The 1,613-nt window shown below is 64.4% G+C and overlaps 2 protein-coding genes across 2 annotated transcripts; both read left to right on the top strand.

Moving 5' to 3' along the window:
• Positions 1 to 93: 93 nt before the first annotated feature.
• On the top strand, positions 94 to 1,002 carry ETH_00036385 (uncharacterized protein; the record flags this gene model as incomplete). The annotated part of the gene is made up of 1 exon (XM_013379717.1): positions 94 to 1,002. The coding sequence occupies one exon, from the start codon at positions 94 to 96 to the stop codon at positions 1,000 to 1,002; it is 909 nt and encodes a 302-aa protein (XP_013235171.1).
• Positions 1,003 to 1,039: 37 nt separating this feature from the next.
• ETH_00036380 (uncharacterized protein) lies at positions 1,040 to 1,402 on the top strand (the record flags this gene model as incomplete). The annotated part of the gene is made up of 1 exon (XM_013379716.1): positions 1,040 to 1,402. One exon carries the CDS (start codon positions 1,040 to 1,042, stop codon positions 1,400 to 1,402), a length of 363 nt encoding a protein of 120 aa, XP_013235170.1.
• Positions 1,403 to 1,613: the final 211 nt, after the last annotated feature.

The following is a 1,613-nucleotide window of genomic DNA, read 5'->3' as shown; positions in this document are numbered from 1 at the left end:
GGGGGGCCCTCTGGGGGCCCCCCGGGGGCCCCCTCCTCGGCCAGCTTCTTTGACCCTCCGCTGTCCCAGCAGCAAAAGGACGCAGCGGCGCAGATGCTGCTGCAGCGCCAGCAGCAGCACCAGCTGCTGCTGCAGCAGCAGCACCAACTGCGGCAGCAGCAGCAGCAGCAGCACAAACTGCAGCAGCAGCAACTCTCCCCACAGACCTCAGCCCTCCTGGGGAGCCGGGCAGTGGGGGCCCCCACCAAGGGGCCCCTCACCTCCGGGGGCCTTTCTGTTTCCTCCACGAGGGCCCCCAGCAGCTTAATGCTGCGCTCGCAAGCTGCTGCTGCTGCTGCTGCTGCTGCTGCTGCTTCGCCCAGCCCCAGGCCAAGCATTCCTGCCACTACGGGGGCCCCCCAGCCGCTGCAGCTGCAAAAGCTCACTCCAGGGGGGGCCCCCCCAAACTCCCCTAAACCCGCCTTGACAGCTGAGGCTTCCAAAGGGGGCCCCCTGGGGGCCCCCCAGGGGGGCCCCCAGAAGCCTCCAGAAGGTTCGACTAAGGGGCCAGCTGAAGCAGCATTGAAGGCTTCCGCTTCCTCAGCTTCTCAAGGAACCTTCTCAGGGGCCCCCCAAGGGGCCCCCACCTCAAGGGGGCCCCCCTCAGGGGCCTCCCTAGGGGCCTCCCTAGGGGCCCCCTCGGGGGCCCCCCAAGGGGCCCCTTTGAGCAGCATAGTGAGTCTGTCTCCCACACCAAGTGCAGCACCTGCACTGTCAACTCACTTCAGTGGCCGTGCTGCAGTTGGGGGCTCCATAGGGACCCCCCTGGGGGGCCCTCAGGGGGGCCTCTTGGGGGGCCCCCCAGAGGCTGCTGGCTTGAACGCCCAGGGCCCGCTGGGCGCTGCTCCCCAGGGGGCACCCCTAGGGGCACCCCTTGCGCAAGAAGCTGCAGCGGGGGGCCCCCCGGGGTCCCCCGAGGGCTCCGCAGCAGCCCCCGTAAGGCTAGCCCGGCTGTCCGAGTAGCAGCAGCAGCAGCAGCAGCGAGTCAGTTTGCGTTTGTATGGAAGTGAAGTGTCTGTACACCTCACAAATCCTCATTTTAGACAATAAGGGCCTCCTCATGACTTCATCTTTAAGTGATTTCCGCTGTAGCAGCAGCAGCAGCAGTGCAGCAAGAGCAGCAACAGTAGCAGCAGCAGCAGCAACGGTAGCAGCAGCAGCTGCAATACTGGGAGTGGCAGTTCTCGCAGGCGCAGTTGTGACAATGGTAGGAGCAGCAGCAGCACTATACGTTGCAGCGGCAGCTGCAGCGCCATCTGCAGCAGCAGCGAGAAATGCAGCAGCAGCAGCAAGAGTAGCAGCGGCAGCAGCAGACACAGTGCGACAACAGCAAGCGTTTCAGCAGCAGCAACAGCAATTTTAGCAGCGGTAGCGACAGCAGCAGGCACAGTGCAACAGCAGCAAACGTTGCAGTAGCAACAGCAGCAAGCGCAACAGCAGCAAGCGTTGCAGCAGCAGCAGCAACGGCAATCTCAACGTGTCCAGACACTGCAAATGAAGTGCTGCTGTTTAGGCGTATACGGAGGCAAAGCGGCGCTGCAGCAGCAGCAGCTGTTGCTGCTGCTGCTGCTGCT

This window comes from Eimeria tenella, genomic scaffold, assembly GCF_000499545.2.
Source record: "Eimeria tenella Houghton genomic scaffold, Eth_scaff3846, whole genome shotgun sequence".
NCBI lineage: Eukaryota > Apicomplexa > Conoidasida > Eucoccidiorida > Eimeriidae > Eimeria > Eimeria tenella.
The sequence above is the reverse complement of the archived record's forward strand: the minus strand, read 5'-3'. Positions and strand labels throughout refer to the sequence as shown.